Source organism: Ostrea edulis, chromosome 7 (genome assembly GCF_947568905.1).
Source record: "Ostrea edulis chromosome 7, xbOstEdul1.1, whole genome shotgun sequence".
In the NCBI taxonomy this organism is placed as follows: Eukaryota; Metazoa; Mollusca; class Bivalvia; order Ostreida; family Ostreidae; genus Ostrea; species Ostrea edulis.
The window spans coordinates 12,271,280-12,288,198 of NC_079170.1; the positions used below are offsets into that span (position 1 = coordinate 12,271,280).

A 16,919-nucleotide genomic window follows, 5' to 3' on the forward strand; every position below is an offset into this window, starting at 1 on the left:
GAATGTTATCAAGTCGGGAAAATGTAATCCGTTTTGTCAACCTTTAATAATAGAAAATTTATGCATATCCGGAACAAACAGGGGTAAATATGAGGGCTTTCGTTTTCATCGTTTACAATCTGTTTTTAAACTTTTAAACTTCTTTTACTGTAACGTATTTTGTCTTCATCTCTATTTTCTTCTTTTCCCATGTCTATTAGCTTTGTGATGTGATTTGTTTTGTACGGTTAGGCCTGTGTGATATAAAAGTCATGTGATACCGCCCCCTTGACTGTCGAATGATGTACTGTTATAGTCAGTATCCACAGTGGCCGGTGTCTGTATTAGGCTAAAGCATGACATGACATGGTGCATACTACTCACAACGTTAATTTTTTTTTTTTTTTTTTTTTTTTTTTTTGATAAGTGATGTATGTTACACTTCTAGTTGAAATGAATGTTGAAATCTTTTGTACAAGTTGTGTAAATTTCATTAGAAAAGCAGGTCCAGTCCAAAGACTATTTCTACCTACGTAGCTATTAATAGCTACCTAGGTATTTAAACCTACTTAAAGTAGCTATTTCAACCTACTTTTACCTGTTTTTGAAAATATAAATAAATAATAATTAAGGCACATCTTTTAAACAGGTCAATCGTTTTATGTATCATGTTGTGCATGTGCACAGCAAAATTCGGAGTGTAAATTTGAAAACTTTATGAGGGTGGGGAATGCAGAGGAAATGCATGAAAATTCGCCCCAAAAACCTTTAATGTAAAAATGCATGAAAGTAAACTTTAAAATTAATACAGATTTGTAAGACAATTTCTACACTTTTTATCACATAGTTTTGATCCTAAGCTCCTAGAAAATGGAACTGGGTGCTGTTATTGATGCAAATTTGAAAGGTTGGAAAGTAATCATTTTTGTCCAATATTTTTGTGATATTCATCGTCAGTGTAAGTGAATCAAGAAATTTGGTACACACCATATTGCGCCGTTCCTGCATTTGGCCACGAAATGCAAGTAAAGGAAAACGTAGGTAAAAATAGCTACCTGGAGTAGGTTTAAAAAGTAGGTAAAAATAGCTACCTGGAGTAGGTTTAAAAAGTAGGTAAAAATAGCTACCTGGAGTAGGTTTAAAAAGTAGGTAAAAATAGCTACCTGGAGTAGGTTTGAATAGCTACGTAGCTGTAAGGAACTACGTAGGTAGAAATAGTCTTTAGACTGGTCCTGAAAAATGGTCATGAATGCATATAGCTTAATACGTTATGTAGGATAAAATATCACAGTACTTCACTATATTATTTATGAGAAATATCGTAATACAGCATGATTGATTATATATAATGGTTTGACATTGATGCCCATCGGTCATACTATAATATATTTGAAAGGAGAACATTTTGGGCTGGACTGGGAATCAAACCCGGGACCATCTACACGCCTGCTAATCGATCAATTGCATAACTAGAGGTTAAGTATAGAAATCAAAAGAGATCGATTTCCGGTTATGCAATCAATACCCAAATTTCACATGCATAGATCGTAAATTGGCTCAATGTAAGCAATTGTTGAGATTTTAATTAAAATGTAAGAATGTGATTCGATGAGTAACTCTATTTTCTATTGTTTTACACTCTTATAAAATACAAGGGTCATCGATCAGTAACAATTTTTGTTCTGAAGCAAGGGTTGGTGGAGCGAAAACACTGTCAGAAAATCGTATTTACCGACAGGAATTTGTGTTTCTTTCATTTTAAACATAATTGTCAATACTCACCATTAGTTCGCAGTATTTGCGACCTTTGCAGCAAAATTTGAACTTTGATTTGTGTATTATTTAGCAAATATACGATGAAAATGACATCACCTATGCAAGCGATCCAAGAGTTATGAAGAAGAATTTAGGTTATGCATGAGAGTGAGAAAAAAAAAGTTTCAAAAGTCATAATTTAAGTTATTTAAAAGTAACTGTTAATGTTTTTATGAACTAACCTGCAATTGATCGATTAGCAGGCGTGTCTATGCATTACTAGTCAGGTGCCCTAATCACTGACCTACCCAGACCGATATCCACAGTCCATATCGTGCTAACTACTTCATTTTCCTCCTTAAATTGTCTTTGCCCTTGAAGATGCACAACCCAGAGTCTTTTAGCCCCTGGCAGGATTTTCACCTGCAAGTTCAGGCAGTGCTGGAAACTAACTTTTTATGTCACCAGTCCAGCCGGACTAATAGAGTATAATTTCAACCTGTCCACAGAAAAAATTAACAGTTCACCAGAGTTTTCCAGAAATAATTGAATATATTTCGTTAATGTTATTAAAATAAAATAATGGAATTTAACTTATCAGATATGTCTCAGACAATATTGTAACACTTATTAAATGTGAGATTTATAGTTACTAATCGGGTTCATTTGACATCTACAGAGGAATGCCAAATGAGTGTTTAAGATTCCATTTAAGCATGTTTCTAGAATAACGTTTTAGAAAATTGACCAGTCCCATCGGACTGACTAAAACAAATGTCAATCAGTCCGCCAGACTTTTCACCAGTCATGGACTGATGGGCATATGTTAATTTCGAGCCCTGTCAGGGGGTGGTCAACAACCCTGAATGTAACTGGAAAAGGAGAAAATGCAGTGGACCAGACTGGGATTCAAACTCGGGTCTCCTGAATTTCTAGTCTGAAGTCAGGTGCTCCAACTAAGCTTTCTGGCCAGCAGCGATCGAACCCGTCTGGCATCATTCTACCCTCCTGAATCATGGCTGAATCGGAAATCAAGCATGGGACTCCTGCATTACTAGTCAAGTGCTCTAACCACTGAGCTACCCAGGTCGATATCCATGGTCTATATAGCCCCAAGTATTACAATAGGTGTATATATTATGGTTGCAAATTCTTTGAAAATTCAAGAGTGGTTTTTGGGATTTCATCGAAAAAAACTTTTAGAAGCAAGCACACATTGGAGAACCCCACAGTTATTGTTATTCCATATTCTGTTACCAGTGATTGGGGGGGGGGGGGGTCCATTCAGAACTTAAATTAAATTTTTGTGCATTCTTGATGACTAGTAATAACAACATTTTGTCTAATTTAGCCAGTTATAAATACAGTGTATAAAATTATCAAAGATTTAAGGTGACTGAAGGCAAGTGTAGAAATTAATTGGTGCACCTTCAAGCAATTTTTAACTACAAGTGTGAGTGGACAATGGCTTAATTACAACCTTGTTTTAACATGTTTAAAGAAAAATACAGTTTCTTCTGACTTGTGCAGTGTATTGAATTTACTAATTCGGATATTAGCCAGGGTAGCTCGGACAGCGAGTAGTAATGCAAGATTTGTAGGTTCAGCTTTTGTCCAGTCCTAGATTTCCACCTATTGGGTATTCAACAGCAAGAACTACAACATGAGGAATCAATCTATTGCTACATTCTTGCATTTGGTTTTGGAAATCTAAAATTATACTAATATAGCAAAAAATTGTAATATTAAATAACGGGGGTGGGGGGATTGAATACCTTATAGATTGGCATCCTCATGTCACAACTCACTGAACTAACTAGATTGCAGGAAAATCTACCAGAAGAAGGGTTTTATATATGTATAATTCAATCTGTTAATTTATATGTCTAAATGAAATACACAAGTTTTAGCTCAAGTTAGCTTACTTACAGCTTTATTCGAACTTTATGTTTGGTATCCATATTCAGTTACACATCGTTTTGCTGGTTTTAAAAATCAGAGGGTTAGCTTATACTCGGATAACACGACATCTGTCAAGAGGGAACCAACACACGTATCGACACTTCACGCAAGTTATGTCCCTTGTCTGCCATCTCCGGCTTTAAAAGTAATATTTCCTTACGTTTGCCTTATGTATAGCTTTGACATTTGATATTACTCTATCAATTGCAGTCAACTACAATAATGCTCCAGGGTGGGACAACCCATAAACCTGTATAAAAACTTAATAGTTAGTTGGTAGGGTACGGAAGGAAAACTTGATTTTTCACTGATTGACCTTTGGCTGACCCCCACAAATGGACGTAACTCACGGCAAATTGTTAATATGTGTATTAAACAAGCTTAGTGAGAGTTTTAGAACAATTTTGCTCGTCTTATCAACATTTTCCTCAATTATGGATGAGTAGTTCCATACTAAGCTCATGTTATTCTCTGACCTGCCTGTAACTAGTATTTGTGTGATTTATCTATTATTGCATGAAATTTTGCATTTCCTACTACGTGTAATGGACACAATATTATTTGTTTCATTATGAATGTCTGATTACAAAATTAATACCTTTTCCAGGTTTTGAATTGCCTAAATGCCAGAAATGTCGTGTCAGAACTTCAACATTCCCAATGTACCCCCAGATTTACGACGAGAAGAGACAGTTCATCAAATTGCAGATTCTCTGAACTATTTAGACCAAGTGGCAAGTGAAGTGTTCAAAAGGATCAACACTAAAATCGGTGAAAATAGAACAAAGCTGCAGAAAGTGAACGACCGAATTAGCTTAGCTCAAGCTAAAGTGGACAAAATCAAGGGAAGTAATAAAGCCACTAAGGTGTTTGCATCCGCGAAATACCCAGTGGCTGACGACTTGGAGGAATATCAGTTAATGTTTCCGTTGGAGAGCACAAACGGCCTGCGTGATATCAAACGACCACATTACAAAGTGACCACTAAACACAAAGGACTCGACGATAAATCTCTGAAGGAGAAGCTTCAGTTCTATAACGTTCATCTGAAGTTGAAGCGGAAGGATGACGCCAGTCAAAGAGATGGTCTGGGTGGATTACCGAAGTCCATACCGTCTGCTAGCTCTCTCCTACTGTTCAATACCTCAGAAAACTTGTGAGTATCTGTAGTAGTAGGGAGATTGTTTGGGTTATATACATGGTAGGTCTTTAACTTGGTGAAAATCAGGACTGCGAGTTGGATTAGAACTAGTGAAGCTCCTCCCCCATCACAAATATGACCAATTGTTTTTGTAGAAATATAATTATTTGAAATGTATGTATACATGTATGTCTTATTTTGTCAGTACTTAATAGTTTCAAGATGGGCTCCAGACACCCAGTCATAATTCCGTAGATGATCATTTTTGGTTTGGTCCGCGGGTATGAAATTTCACTGAATTGCATATGGATTACATAAAAACAGCTTACATGCTTTAAGTCTGCTGGTATGATATTTTGCTGTGACTGTAGAGATAGCCGAAATAAGTGCTGCACGTACCCATAATAATATACATATACAGTATTTTAGGTACTTTCATTGACTGTCTGTATTACAGATATAAACAATATACAATGCTGGATCCACTTGGGGTGGTGAAGAAAACACGAACAGCCATAGAGGAGGAGAGTGAGATCGACGCCGCCCCCACCACAATCACCACCAACGAAGGCCTGCAGGGCCAGAAGGTGGACGACATATCCTTCAAACCAGTCATTGTCGACTTCCCCGAGATTGCGGTTCCAGACTTCCTGCCAAATCTGCCAGGTATCAAATGCTTGATCTAACGAAATACTGTAGAGAAGGAAATTAACTCGCAGATTTAATTTTCGATATATTTGCTGAAACAAAATTTCCGCGAATTTAACATTCAGTGAATTAATCTTTTATATTGATACAAATTCAGGTTCAGGATATTAAGATTTGTTTTTCTGTGAATTAAACTGACCGTGATTTGTTGCTAAATGAAAAATTCGCGATTTTTTCTGACCGTGATATTAACCTGCTATACAGTAGTTTATGCTTAGAAGACATTTTTCCTTGTATGGAAAAGTGTTCCCCACAGTATGTGAGAGAGATGATATGCTGAATGTTTTTGATAATTTGTATTTTTCTTTTGTAGGTGTTGCAGATGATCTTTCTTTCGTGTCCGACCTGGACAAGTCTATAGCACCCTCTGTCCTTGGTAGCACCATGCCAGACCTCCCCTCTGTAGTACCTGAGGAGACGCTCCCATCTGTTCCAGAAATATCCCAGGCCCCACCCAATGTAGCTGCACCCCCTCCCCCTGGGGCTCCACCACCGCCCCCTCCCCCATCTGCACCAGCTCCCCCTCCCCCAGGGGCACCCCCACCTCCCCCTCCCCCACCACCCCCAGATGCCCCAGCAGCCCCACCTCCTCCACCACCACCACCAGCAGCACCACCAAGTGGTGTACCAGAATCTGCACCCCCAGAAGTTGCAAACCCGGGTGACTCTAGGTCGAGCTTACTCGATGCCATTCGTCAGACAGGAGGCGTGGGAGGAGCCAAATTAAAGAGTGCCAAGGATAGGAAACTAGAGAAGAAGAAAAAGAAGGAAGAGAAAGAAGTAGCACCCAGTGGAGGTGGAGGAGGGGATTTGATGAGTGACCTCTTCAGCAGATTGACCATGAGAAGGAAAGGAATTTCTGGGGGTGGGGGTGGCAATAAGGGGGGTAATGAGAGCTCTGATGCTCCACCCCCACCACCTACTGGGGGAGGTGGTGCTTTGGACAAGATTTCTTCTATGATACCTCCACCTCCCAAATCTGGTGGTGGTCGTAATGATGATGATGACGATGATTGGGAATAAAACGATTAATCTTTAATATTGAGGACTTTTATAATGGACATGAAACTTTTATTTAGCTGTAATTTATGATTTATATAACACAGTATAGGTACCTAATTTACAACTGAGCTGTCAGTAGAATGAAACTACATTGAAAATTGTCACATTTGGAAACATTCTTTTCTTTACATTTTTCAAAAGATTAATATCTTTAATTTCCTTAAAAGTTACATATCATTCAGTGTTTTGTTTTTATTGAAAGACCAGGGGCCCGTTGTACAAAACAACTTATGGCAAAGTCACAAGTCTTAAATTGTATTACAGTTATTACTTTAAGTGAATGGAGTAAAACTTTTTTGAGGCTTAATTTTCAACATTTTAAAATTTTTTTTTGCATTTGGAGTGAATGTCCTTACAATAAACCTGAAAATTCCAGTATGTAAAGTTTTGTTGTAAGTCGTAAGTTCAAGGGATTTCATTATTACTATTCAATAAAAAACCCAAACAAATATGCTATCCTGAGAATGAAATACGTTTTTGCAAAGTATGTTTTTATTATCTCTATTTTTGATAGATTGTAAAATTCAGAGAGAAATGAGGTTGTACATGTACACCTGTGCTTTCCAATGAACCAGGTGACAGTGGATTGTACATTTTTGTTAAAATCAAGATTTAATTGTTTCAAATTTACCCCTTTTTACAATCAATATGATTGAATCTTTATTATAAATGTACTTTGAAAATGGTAAATTGTTAAACTTAGAAAACTTAATGATAAAAGTTCAATTTTTGCAAATTTTGTGATAAATTTTATACAATTTAATTTTTGTCTTGCTATGATATATACTCCAAAGCCGTAAAAAAAATGTTTGATATAAATGTAAATTTACGTCGTTACATCCTAAAATTAAAAAGAAAAATAATGGAAGCCCAGTAATATACCCGGTTAAATTACTTTTAAATACTCAAAACAACTGTTGTTGGACACATGGACAATCATGATGGTCTTCACGAGAAATATACTCCCAAATGCATACAGACACTGGAAATTTTATTTCTAAAATCACTGCAGTCATTGAATTTCTCTGTAGACATGCACCTGTATCTGTGCTCATCAAACTTTAAATTCTTCTGCTGCTAGGCAGTGTACACTGAATGCTATATCAGTGCCCCCTCAATGTTCACTTATTGTCAAGTTCTTCAGTTTGTCAGAATGTGTTGATTTTATCTGGCCTTATAAACTTGACCTAATTTTTCTCAAGGCCATTATTCTGGTGTTGACTGATTTTAGTGTTTACACTAGGGATAAAATCATATACATTTGAATTGTTCATTCATAGATGTCATATTTATTCATGTACATTGAAATGTGTCTAAATTTAAATCATATTTCAGAATGTAGAATGCATTATATTAACTGTACAACAATAAAAAGTTATTGATTCATTCCATTTCATTTTTGCATATCGACTTTCATACATTGCACACTATGTGTGATGAATGAAAATGGAATTTGAAACGTTTTCTGTACTTTACAGAACTACTTTAAAGTCAGCGCTGTAACACTCGTGTACAAAGGCCCTTCCTTAAGGAGGAATAACACCAGAGAAAGTGATGACATGTACAGTGATATTTTGAAATTGAAAAGTTTCAAATTTACCTTATTTACATAAAAAATGCAGTTTTAGTAGAAAATTATCTGAAAAAATTAAACCCTCTCTTAGACTCGAACGCACAAACACAAACTACAGATCAGCGGTCGACATGCTAACCTACTGAGCTACATGTAGGTGATTCAATTTAAAAGAAATATGTGCAACATGTATTACTTATATTTAATTTTATATGTTTCAAAAGGAAGTTTACAATGAATTATTCCTCTTTAAGGTAGCTCCATCCTCATGTGAATTATCAATATTAATGGTTTAAAGTGGAAAAACTACCAATTTCCACTTTACATAGTTTCATTAAATCAATAACCAAAATGGATCGGAAGTATATGTCGATATCAGAAAATTGCACATTTTCTTTAAAAAGAGTAATAAAAATGCATATAAACTTGTTAAAATGGCAAATTTTTAATGTCGACAATTTCAAAAAACATTTACTTTATAAATATATGTACACGTGTGTATAAATGAATGATGGATATCGGAGAAATCATTGTATAATATACAATAGAGAAAATACTAGCATAGGAGTTATTGCCCTTGACAGCTCAATATCTTTAATTTGAAATTGTGTTACATTAGTATTACATTAATGCTGATGACTGCCATGTGTCTGATACTAATTCGAGGTCATTTTAATAATTGAGTGTAGTAGTTATAAGGCTATATCGACTATTCATAGCTCAGTGGTTAGAGCACCAGACTAGTAATGCAGGGGTTCAATTCCCAATTCTGCTCAAATTTTTCTCCTTTTTTAGTCTATTACATTGTACCATTGACCACCCTTGGACTTAAGGTGGAAGTCCAGGCCTGACAAGGGCAAAAAAAAAAAAAAAATCTGGGTTGTGTCTTCTAGGGCGATGACAATTCAAGGAGGGGAAAATGTAGTAGTTGGGGCTTTATGGTCCATGCATATCAGCTTGAGTAGCTCAGGGGTTTGAGCACCTGACTAATAATGCAGGGGTACCGGGTTTGATAATTAGTCCAGCCAAAAATTTCCTATATATTGTAGTAAAGGAGAGGAGAAAATTTTACTAGTCAGGTGCTCTAACCACTGAACTATTCAGGCCGATATCCATGATCTGTATAGCCCTAACTACTACATTCCATTATATGAGGCAACACAATTTGTCAGTGTAAACAATGTACCCAATCAAATAGAAAGTACATGTATTTTATTTGACAGGAATTATAGAATTTCCCATACATGTAATTATCACAAAGACAACAGGAAGCCTCAATGTTTAAATCCTTAGTCAATGTCATTCACAAAAGATCAGGGCCACAGTGACTCTCATTGGAAAATTCTACCTACATGTATGCAATAATTTGGCAATCCAGCAGACTAATGGAGCCAAGGTGTAGAATCGTGTCAGTGGCAGTTAGTATAAAGATGCAGATTTAGAATACACTGTAACCTTCAAATCTAGCAGACCTACTGCAAAAATCAACTAATGCAGTTCCCTGACTGTCACCTTGTGAAGAATATCAGTTTCTCACACTGCTTTGTAGGTTTTTTGTTTGGTATCCTTAAAGGCTTGGTAATTTTTCTTTCTAAATAGATATTGTTTTCAATAGTCGCAGTACCCCAAACTGAGGGAAATCCATAAATCAGAAATAAGGCTTCAAATTTACTAATATTCAGCAGTATAAACACTGGTAATTTGTACATTGTAGTGTAGAAATGGTGCAGGTTCAGTGTTTCCATTTATCTCTAATGATCCTGATAAGGGAAATAACTCTGTTTAATCACCATGGCATATCGACATTAAAAACAAGAACGAACCTGTTAATGTATAATTTTATTGGAATAGGATATTCCTGTTGTAAAAACATTGTAAAATTGCTGTTTTAAAGGGACGACTGGTTCACGATTTTTGATAAAAATATTTTTCACATTTTTTATGTTGAACATCAGAAATATAACTCATTTTATGTTGACAGCCAAAATTTTGACCTTCTGAATACAAGGATGAAAGCAATATTTTAGCTTTAAATATGTGTTATGTAAAGACTCGAGTCTTTTTATGTAAACAAACAAACAAGTGAAATATTGCTTTTGTAATATAATGCATCTTAATTTTGCATAGTCACTTTGTACTTTTAGATGACACATTTCACCCCCAAAATGCTTGAAATGTGAAAGATATATTAATACTTAGATCGATATCCATTTCTTTTGAAAATTTCGTAAACAATAGCATACCGGAGTCTTTGTTTACAAAACAAAAAATGAGCTTCTGTGATGATGTATAGCCTTAATTTTCATGTGAAATCTTTCAAACACATTAGACAGTAGATTTTGATCATTAAAAGTGAAAAACAAAATTTTGGGTAAAATCGTGAGTCAGTTCCTTTAATGGAAGCCCATGCTAAACATCTTCAAACTACTCAATATTTCTACAAAGCTAGTTTTTATGATAAAAGCAACAATAACTACAGTTTATCGTCACATCAGATTTGACTGAAATAGATTATCTTCATCAGTTTAATTGGATTTCTTAATTACAAGGATTTACAAAATCTTTCATACAGCATGAAAATATCACTAATTTCCTACCACTAACTAACAAGTAGCAAAAATATAGATCTTAAAATACTGTACAAGTGGAATTTTTAGCGAGACGCAAATTTAGTATTTGTCCCATAAAAATGGGTATACATGCATTTAGCTAATTTTATAGTGACTTTATAATTCCAAAACAGAGATCACTTTAGAGTCTATTGCATACAATAAGAATAAATTGTTAATGATATTCAATTTTGGTGATCTTGACACCTTTGCTAATAATGCCAAAATTAAGTCCTCATTAAAAATTCTGCTTATATAGTATAAGAAAAAATAATTCCACAGGAATGTATTGATGAATAATATTATGTATTCACTACATACAAAGATCAACAATATTCAGCAAGTAAATCACAGATATGATGAAAATATTCTTAAAAACACGCATCTAAACTATCAAAATACACGTCCTATTTGATTTGCTTGTACTTTTGGTTTCGTTTTGGTTTGAATTTTAAAAGTTTGGCATATTTCTTTAGTAGATTCTCCCAGTAACATGTCACATCCTCCATTCTCAAGTGATCCCAAATGAATTGCTTCCCTCTGTACAAGAAAGTCAATAATGAATGATTAAAACATGGAAAGTACAGATGTTAAATAAACCAGGAAATATACTTAGAGCAATACATTGGCTGTAACTGACGGTATATACCCAAGTTTGCACCAAATTGATTTACATCTATCGGTATAACTAATGCAATCCCTAATGAAAAATTCTGTAAAATTAACAAGGGAATATTGGTTGAGAGCATGCCTAGTATGAGCGTTTCAATAATTTGCAAGTTTGCTGGATATTACCATTTTGGTCTGGCTTCCAACATGAAATAAAAATACTGCGTAATTGGCACATACAGCTTTAAAGGGACTGGTTCACGATTTTTGAACAAAATATTCTTATTTTTGATGTTAAATATTAAAAGTATAACTCATTTAATGTTGACAACCAAAATTCTGACCTTCTGAATGCAAGAATAAAAGCTATATTTTAGCCTTAAATATGTGTTATGTAAACAAAGACTTGAGTGTTTATGTATACAAACAAGTGAAATATCAATTTTGTAATAAAAAGCATCTTAATTTAGCATGGTTGCACATTTTACTTGTAGTTGCATGACACATTTTACCCGAAGAATGCTTGAAATGTGAAAAATATAATAAACTTAGATCGATATCCATTTCTTTTAAAAAATCTGTAAACAATAACATACCGCAATCTATGTTTACAAAACAAATATTAAATGAACTCTCTAAAATGAGCTTCTGTGATAATGTATAACCTTATTTTTTATGTGAAATCTTTTAAACAGATTAGACAGTATATTTTGATCATTAAAAGTGAAAAATAAAATTTTGGGGAAAATCGTGAATCAGTTCCTTTAAGGGATAAAGATTGATTCATTGCTTGCTTTTTCTTTTTTATGTCCCGTCAAAAAAAATTCACTCATTTTGAGACATCACCAGCTGTAGGAAAAGTATAAAAAATTTAGATCTCTGCTTAACGCTCAGGGCCGTAGCAGTGAGGGTTCTTTAGTGTGTCAATGCCAGCTACGACACGGGATCTCTGTCATATCCGAAAGAACCCATGATGTCGAGCGTTTGTCGAGGGAGCAATCGATCACTACCTATTTTGACATCTTACGTTTGACTAAGGGGTGAAGAAAGAAAATAATATGAAGGACATTGTTGTTGATTCAGACAGAGAGATGGTCAGATGCTGGTGATTTCTATATATTCCCATTTCACATAACATTAAACCTTTCAGAAATAACTTATGGATGAGCTAAACTCATTCTTCTTGTACACGCACTGTAAACCAACTATTCGTGTTTGAGAAAATTTTGGAAGATTCGCGAAAACCTCATCGTCAAGACTATTTCTCATCGTGAACCAGTCCTTGAATGTTTGTCATAGACTCGGAAAAGGCTCGATCCTGTAAATTACTCAACATGAACCAGTTTAATACCACAGGTGAATTGTGAAATAAAGTAGCAGCGAATCAAAGTTGGTATACATGATGTTTATATATTTATAGTAACATGCATAAAACCTACATGATTATGTACATTACCTCTTGGCTATTTGGTGTACTACTTCATCATTCTCCTTTGCGAACTCTAAAAGTTCCCTATAAAACATAAAAAATCTCATATCAAAATACCGAATGTTAACAAATCAGGACGTCTCTGTCCATGTTTTATACAACGGCCAATCTAATTAAAATTAGATCTTCCATCCGCTCCCCAGTTTTCGATATGTCGCATCGAAAACTGGGGAGCGGATGGAAGATCTAATTTTAATTAGATTGATACAACGGCATGACATTAAGGAGTTCTTAGGTTACCGGTATGTTTTATACATGTATTTTGGAATGTCACTGATTATGTAAATTATCAATATTTTGAAGGTGACAGCACTGGCAAATGTGAAGTCATTGTAAAACACATAGATCTAGAGATCCTTAATGTCATGTCATTGTATAAAGTGTAGAATAAGAGGTCCTTAATGTCAAATTGAATAAAGCATAGACCAAGAGGGGCATTATGTCACGTAAAGTTAAGTGTACATGTATAAAACAAAATACATTTGCTTAGTTAGATAGAGAGAAAATCGGGACCATGATTTCACTTTCAAATTAAAAGATCACAGTTCGAGCCATCAAGAGTCAACTGTAATTCCTGACCAAATGTATGATATTATTCTTTTCTGTTTATAGTATTTTCGGTATTATACTACTTTACATTTTTTCAAAATTGAAATATACGCAATAAAGGTAAATCAGGGGTAGATATAAGAATTTAAGCTGATAATTGTTTTTTTGCATATTACAAATTTGGTCTGGTGAAATTACTTTTGGTCTGGTAAAGCTAGATGTTGATTGCTTACCAAACCGAATGTCCTGTAAAATTAAAAATCATTCGCATAGTCTATCTGCCAGGTGACTTCATGTTAACCAATCAAAATCCTTTTGTTAAAACTTACCGTACATCGGACAAGTCCTCTTTCACAGGAATGTAATGTACCCATGGCTTCATTGCTGGATAGAAGAATTCTAACCAAGCACTCCCCACATGGAACACAACCGAGTCACACAGGAAGAGATGCTTAAACCGAAAACTGGCTGCCACACCACGGAAATTAAACAGGTATCTGTGAGGATTCACATAGAAATGTAATTAGGTTACTCATTTCATTCACATAGAAATGTAATTAGGTTACTCATTTCATTCACATAGAAATGTAATTAGGTTACTCATTTCATTCACATAGAAATGTAATTATAGGTTACTCATTTCATTCATATAGAAATGCATGAGAGGATTCTTGTGAGGATTCTTGATGTATTTTCTGATCCATACTGTTTGTTACATAAAGATACATTAATTTGATGAAATTAAGAAATCAGTACTGAATTACTTGTAGTCACAGTGTTCTTCCAGGCTGATTTCCTTCGCTGGTGGCCGGTGTAACGTATCCTGTTTAAAAAGACAAACTCTGATATGTTTTATCATCTCTAAAATGAGGAATGTAACAAGAGTTACCTCCCTTGAAATCTCAGCTACCTTGTAAAATATGACTTGATTGATTGCATCTTGTTTAACGGCCACTAAGCAGTGAGGGTTAAATTCGTTAGCATGCCACACCTACTGTGACACAGGACATTCAGTTTTAAAGTCATCTCCGAGGACCTGGGACATTCACACCTGATGCCGAGCATTTGGCAAAGGAACTGTCACTACCTGTTTTAATGACTTGTTGCAGCCGGGATTCGAACCCTGGCCTTCCACATGTGAGGTGAACGCTCTCACCTCTAGACCACCGCAGCGGTAAAACATGACTTGATCCAAGTCATTAATATAGAACAGTTTTAGAGAGATATGAGAAAATTTGTATTTTTACTGATTTAATTAACATAATAGTCACAATATACATGTAGTGGTAAAATTTCCTATTAAGGAGGTACTCTACATCGTCATTATGGCTGACTTCCTTTTAAAGCATGGATGAAAATATAAATATCAGCAATATTTGTCTATTTATTTCAAAAATCATCGCCTAGCAGAGTAGCTCAGTAGGTTAGCACGTCAACTGCTGAACTGTAGATCGTGTGTTCGAGTCCAGCAGGGGTTTTAATTTTTTTCCAGATTGCTGTCTACTAAAACTGCACTTATGACTAAATAAAGTAAATTCGAAAGTTTTCAATTTCAAAATATTGTTATACATATCATCCATTTTTCATTTATATCAAATTTATCTGGTGTAGGATACCTCCTTAACCACTTGTCATATTCCATTTACTGTTACATTTTATGTAGCACAGTACTGCCTCAGCCTGCAATCTAAAGTGGAAGATTTATCTCAAGATTAATTGATTGATTAAATATCATTTAACGTCCCTCTTGAGAATACTTCACTCATATGGAGACATCACCACTGTCAGTGAAGGGCTGCAAAATTTTAGCCTTTGCTCGTTGCTTATGGCCATTGAGCAGGGAGGGATCTTTATCGGAGCCTCGGTTTTTGTGCTCTCATCTTACGACAAGCAAGGGGTACTGAGTTTATCTCAAGATGGTTTACATATACATAATTGAAATCAAATGAGAGCATCTTCTTCCCTTAATAGGTAGAAATGCAGGGCAAAAATGATATTTGGACACCATCTTAATATTACAATATTACAAATTATATATCATTATATACATGTATATATTATACATTCTAACCATTATCTGGGTGGTTAAAATATGTAATATATATAATTAATAGCGAGCGAAGCTCGCGTCGCAAAGCGACGCGACGAGCTCGCTCCAATGATTACGCAATTGAGTCACGTGGTTTGCTCTTCATCAGCTGAAAAATGATGGGGACTACCCATAATGCCTCCGAAAAAATGTCGCCGTCACTGCGGTATACTTCATTGGCAACCCCATAGATAAAACAAATGAACAGTTTGGAAAGTACCACAAATGATTTTAAATTCCAAACAAACTTTCCCATACCTTCGTATGTTTTGTTGTGGATAATTGATTGGTTTGAAAGAAAAAATATCGTAGCAAATGATGACGTCACAATGCACTGTTTACATCAACCGCGTTAAGGTAAGGTTTGCGACATTTTGACATGTAGCGAACAAAGACATGTTGCATATCAGTATGTTCAGTAGGAATTTATCTTTTAAAAATTGACTTTTTAAAAAAATCCCCCGTGTCGTTTTTTGACGTTTTACATTTTCGGGATCTTTGTACAAAAGGGAATACTAGTGGTATAAAAACTACACGAGGCAAACTTCTGGGGGTAAGATGCTGGTATAATTTTTAAGAAGAGTATTATCTATAAGATTATACTAATTGGTAGAAAAATGTTATTTCAAAACACTAAAAAAATAGCACTATTTATATCTTGAATAAAAAATGTATATTGAACAGCTTTATAAGATCTATGTCAGAAAAAAATTACTTTAAAAAAAATATTTGGACCATAAATATTTAAGAAAACATATAGAATTACTACCCACCGGGCTTTGTTTCCATGGTAATAGATTAAAAAGAATTATTTCATTTATGCGATTTGTCACTTTGTTTTATAATTGTACAACTTTTGAAGAGTGCATTGAGCATTTTCATGAATAAGATACAATTCCAGCCCAAAAATGATATTTATATTTATTTGTCAAGTATTGTAGTCTCACATTTATTAGAAATTAAGATGTTGAGGTTTTTTTTTTTCTAAATTCAATACAATACAATATTTTCAATATCTCGGCGGGTTTTCCACGGTCCTGCTTCGTCATAAATTCCGTAACATTAGCCCAAGCCTGTCTCATATATTACATTTTAAAAATAATTTCCCACTCCTTGTTCCATTGCTTGATTGATGTTTATTTAAAACTGTAACCTTCGGTACAATATAAAGTATAAAGCCCTGTCAGTGGTGGATCTAGAGGAGGGGTGGGTGGGGGGTGGGGGGTGGGGGGGGGGGGGTGGGGAGGTAACGTAAAGTTAGTAAAAATGACACTAATAAATCTGTTTTATGTCGACGTTATGCAAATGTTTCTCAGACAAAATCAAGACTATTTTAAGATGTACTAGAGAAGACTTTTTTTATTTTTACATGATCAGATCTGTCGTGTTTTCTA

General features: G+C 34.9%; 2 protein-coding genes across 2 annotated transcripts in view; one reads left to right on the plus strand and one right to left on the minus strand.

Annotated features, from left to right (window-relative positions):
- Positions 1–37: 37 nt before the first annotated feature.
- LOC125656084 (WASH complex subunit 1-like) lies at positions 38–7,993 on the plus strand. Its single transcript, XM_048886669.2, has 4 exons — positions 38–83; positions 4,304–4,852; positions 5,295–5,503; positions 5,859–7,993. The coding sequence occupies exons 2-4, from the start codon at positions 4,320–4,322 to the stop codon at positions 6,566–6,568; spliced, it is 1,452 nt and encodes a 483-aa protein (XP_048742626.2). The 5' UTR covers positions 38–83; positions 4,304–4,319; the 3' UTR covers positions 6,569–7,993.
- Positions 7,994–10,006: 2,013 nt separating this feature from the next.
- LOC125657098 (protein O-glucosyltransferase 1-like) overlaps positions 10,007–16,919 on the minus strand; it is a 72,678-nt gene continuing 65,765 nt past the window's right edge. The window contains 4 exon segments of the mRNA XM_048887745.2: positions 10,007–11,329; positions 12,855–12,911; positions 13,766–13,933; positions 14,201–14,259. Coding sequence (XP_048743702.2) covers positions 11,197–11,329; positions 12,855–12,911; positions 13,766–13,933; positions 14,201–14,259 — 417 coding nt within the window. The 3' untranslated portion in view covers positions 10,007–11,196.

Excerpts from the sequence above, each read along its gene's own strand:
- LOC125656084 (XM_048886669.2), top strand. The coding sequence starts at position 4,320 with ATGCCAGAAATGTCGTGTCAGAACTTCAACATTCCCAATGTACCCCCA. Across the intron at positions 4,853-5,294 it reads TTCAATACCTCAGAAAACTT|ATATAAACAATATACAATGC; the intron begins GTGAGTATCTGT and ends TCTGTATTACAG. Across the intron at positions 5,504-5,858 it reads CTTCCTGCCAAATCTGCCAG|GTGTTGCAGATGATCTTTCT; the intron begins GTATCAAATGCT and ends TTTCTTTTGTAG.